General features: G+C 42.6%; 1 protein-coding gene across 1 annotated transcript in view; it reads right to left on the bottom strand.

Annotated features, from left to right (window-relative positions):
* The window catches only part of hdac8 (histone deacetylase 8), a 39,701-nt gene extending 36,269 nt beyond the window's left edge, over positions 1-3,432 (bottom strand). The window contains exons 1-4 of the mRNA XM_042216016.1: positions 3,021-3,432; positions 2,871-2,923; positions 1,734-1,864; positions 327-468 (exon numbers count right to left, since the gene is read on the bottom strand). Of these exons, the coding sequence (XP_042071950.1) occupies positions 327-468; positions 1,734-1,864; positions 2,871-2,923; positions 3,021-3,137 (443 nt within the window). The 5' untranslated portion in view covers positions 3,138-3,432. The remainder of the gene's footprint in view (positions 1-326; positions 469-1,733; positions 1,865-2,870; positions 2,924-3,020) is intronic.
* Between the last annotated feature and the right edge of the window lie 427 nt (positions 3,433-3,859).

The raw sequence follows: 3,859 nt of genomic DNA, 5'->3' as shown, positions 1-3,859 counted from the left end.
GGGCATTTATGTGACTGTCACGGGGGCAGACAACAGTGCGATTACATCACATCGGCACACATTAATGGGCTATTACTGTCTACAGATACGATTAAAAGGACATAGCCAAAAGATTTTGTTCTGAGTGGATAAATAAAGTCACATTATCCACCAAACACTGTCTCTGTTCTTAAACTGACAAGTACTGACTGAACAAGTGCTCGTCTAAAGCTGGTTTAGGTGCAGAAGGAGGGCATGGGTCAGGAGGACGGCCTGCTGGGAGACACTATATGCGCATGTAATGCAGCACACAGGAAGGTTAAGCACACTAAAGTGTGTTAGCCTACTTCTTGGCGTGGTGCCACCCTCCTGCCCAGTTGATGGCCACGTCACACTTTTGGTCCAACAGAGTCTGAGCTGCCGTCAGCGTAGCACCCCCCACTCCTGCTGCATAGTCAAATATGCCCTCGACCACTGGACAGTCATAGCCTGGAGGGACAAAATACAGCAGGCGAGAGGAAGATGAGGGATTTAAAAAATAAATACTTTTTTAAAAAAAAAAAAGGTAAAACCAATTTGCAGTACGCATGTTAATTTGTCAGGGATCTGACAGCTAGGATAAACTTAAAGCTTTCCTTTTTGATAAAGGTTATAGTTAGGGCTGGATCAGGTGAATCCTCTCTTAGTTACCCTGCAATAGGCCAAGGCTGCTGGGGTATTCCCACAATGCACTGTGTTTCTTCTTTACTCACTATGTGTTTATACACCACTCTGTATTTAATCATTAGTTATTATCTACCAGTGGCTCTCTTCCACAGTGTGTCTTTTTTCCCCCATCTTCCTCCCCTCACCGTACAGCTGGTTGGGGGAAGTGTCTGCTCCTGTCAAAAGTCACATGCAGATGGTTATCAACTCGATAAGTTAATCGAGGGCTTATCAGTCTCATATGACCAGCTTTTCCAGGAATCGTGACACTATTTTCCAAGGAACTGATTGGTCACTTTGCGGTGTCTTAACTGGATGTGGTTAGGTCTGCAGCACATGTTACCCTAGTGATGCATGCCAGTAAGAGGTGACACTGAAACGCCACTAATAAACACCGAGTTACTTCAACAGGCACCTAATATAATGCTTCGCGGTACATGCATGCATGCAGTGGATTTTACGACGACACACAAAAGCACAAAACTTTGCCTGATATTTGCGCCTTAAACCGCACTGAAATCTGAAGGGTAACTCAAGTCCTTGAATGAGAACTTTACTGAGTTAAAAAAGAGAGGGTGAGAGAAAGATAAAGGATAAGGGAATGTCATGGAACAAAAACAAGCAGAGTGAACTTGAAGCTTAGTCTAAAGTTAGAAATGTAAACTTCGGAAAAGGATGGACTAACATACAACCCATCCAAGAACAACAAACAACAGTGGGATCCTAGGAGTGGGACAAGATCAACAAACATACCCTTAGATTGTTATTTGAGGAGAACATTTATGATCGCTGTCAGTGTTATTAAGTGCAGTGTTACATCGCCATCTACTGGTGAAATCATTTTAACCCCTTTATTTCCATTTTTGTACTACAGCTGCTTTAATATTGCAGGTAATGATCAATTAACCCCTTCATCACTTTAGTCATACAGGAGAAAAGGCAGCTGTGCTTTAAACCAGAAACCCAATGACACCATACTGCACTGAAAGTGTGTGCGTTTAACACATTAAAGATTAAATAATAAAAAGGTAGCAATGTGTTTTGCTCACCCAGGCCGTAGTCAGCCGACTGGGGGTCATCGTTGTCTCCGTCCTGGCTGATCTTGTGGAGATGCTCCAGGTAGGAATCAGTGTGGAATTTGGCCATTTCCTCTATAGTGGCCACGTGGGGTTTGACAATGCTGGAGAGAGTAGAGAGAAAGAGTGATTTAACAGCAGAGACACTGCAGTGACAAACAGACATAAGAAATTGAGTTAAAAATAACAGTTATCAAGGTAAAAAGAGAAACTTTATATAATTATCCGAGTGTTTACCTGAAAAAGTGGAATTTTTCAGCTTTATTTGATAGACACAGTGGACAGGAAAGCAGGAGCAGACAGAGAAGGGGTAAAACAGGCAGAACCATGGGTTGGACTCGAACTTGGACTAGCCACTCTTAGCTGTACGGCATGTGTTCGCCCACTTAATGCACTGAGCTAAACCGGTAACATCATTTGTAAATGACTATAAATGAAAGAACACAAGTTTTATTTGTACTTCACACGTACATTGTTTTTAGGGCTGTCCACCATAGTAGATGTGACACAACCAGTGGTTACTACGGAGGTTGTTGGCTCTCGCTGGGTGAAAGAAGATGCTGCACCAGAAACCTCCTAGTGATTTCTTTTGTTGCTAGCAGACTGTCACTATCTCTGCCACCTACCAGCCGAGCAATAGTAAAACTTTTGTCTCAGGAGGTTTTTGTTATCATCCCTTTCTCACAGTGAGCAAGTCAGGAATTTTGGCATCATTTTGGACAGTGTTCTCAGTTTTGACCAACATCTTAATAATTCCCTGATTCCTGCTTTAGTTATGCTGCAATAGGCCAAGGGTGATTGGGGCTTCTCCTGGCAGACTAAATGTTTCTTCTTTACTCACCTGTTTTCACTCTCAGTGTGTTTATACAGCACTCTGCTGCTTTAATCATTAGTTATAAATCGCTGATCCTCTCCCACTACTCCTGTGCAACAATGCAAATGTTTATATAGATCCGATACAAATACTAGCTTTGGTAGCGATACTATTGATATTTGGATTGATCCACCCACCTTCCTCTTGCACAGTGTGTCTTTTGTACATCCTCTCCTGCTCACTGACAAAAACAATACCAACTGTGTTCTCTCTCGGTGCAAACACCAGCAGCTCACCTCATGTGTTGAAGCAGTCCATAGGCTTCTATCAGTGAGTGGACCATACTCGCCTGGTAACAGAGGTAAAGACAAGGATGTCGTTTTCCAGATTAGGAAAAGGCTGCTACCTAACTAGCTCTGTAACGCCTCTCATTCAGTTCAACTCACCCGGTTTGGCACTTTGGATAAAGTGTCGCAGGTCTGGATGTACTCCGGACCGTAAACATACGCGACTCTTCGTTTACTGCAGCTGTCGTCATCATCGCTGTCACCCCTGAAACTCATTTAGGTTGGCTGAAATCCAAATGTTTAGATGGAGCTGAAATATAAGACAAATTCTGAACACAGAGAGCGGCTTCTACTGCCCGAGTCTGGCGTCACACTGTCAACATTCCGTGTTACCCACCCGGTAAAGCTGGCTTCAACCGTGAGATTAACAGACATACAGGTTTTGAAAATTATAACTTTGTGTTTTATATTATGTCTTAATGCTATTTTATCTCCATGAAAAAAAGTCAATTCGATAATTCTGTAGCGAGAGATAGAAGATTTTAAGAACTCGTCTAAAGTTCCGCACGAGGACACTTTGTCTCCATTTCAGCGGACGCACGTGAGGTGCATTCTGGGATTCCTTGTAGTCTTTTCACGGACTCTTCAACCGCTGTATTGATAGCCAACCGATAAACTCGTCGAGACAGACGAGTCTTCTGAATATAATACGTGTTCACCCTAACCTTGTCCTTCCACCAACCCAGACATGTATTTCATCAAACAACCTTCAGTAGGAGAGGGGAAAACAGGGCTGTAAACTGAAATAGAACCTGGTTAAACTCCAATAAACGTGTAGTTAACTAAAGGGGGCAGTGTTCTCCATTGTGACATCACCCTAAGATATATGCATTGTTTGTTTTATCATAGCTATAAAAGCCTAACCCCTATCCCCCTTACCCCATAACTACCCATAATTTAAAGTTATTAAGTCAAAATTCCAACTTATAGATGCCTTC

The sequence above is a fragment of the Haplochromis burtoni genome, unplaced genomic scaffold (genome assembly GCF_018398535.1).
Source record: "Haplochromis burtoni strain Fernald_Lab_line unplaced genomic scaffold, NCSU_Asbu1 Contig_898, whole genome shotgun sequence".
Lineage (NCBI taxonomy): Eukaryota > Metazoa > Chordata > Actinopteri > Cichliformes > Cichlidae > Haplochromis > Haplochromis burtoni.
This window is presented reverse-complemented; position numbering and strand designations above follow the sequence as displayed.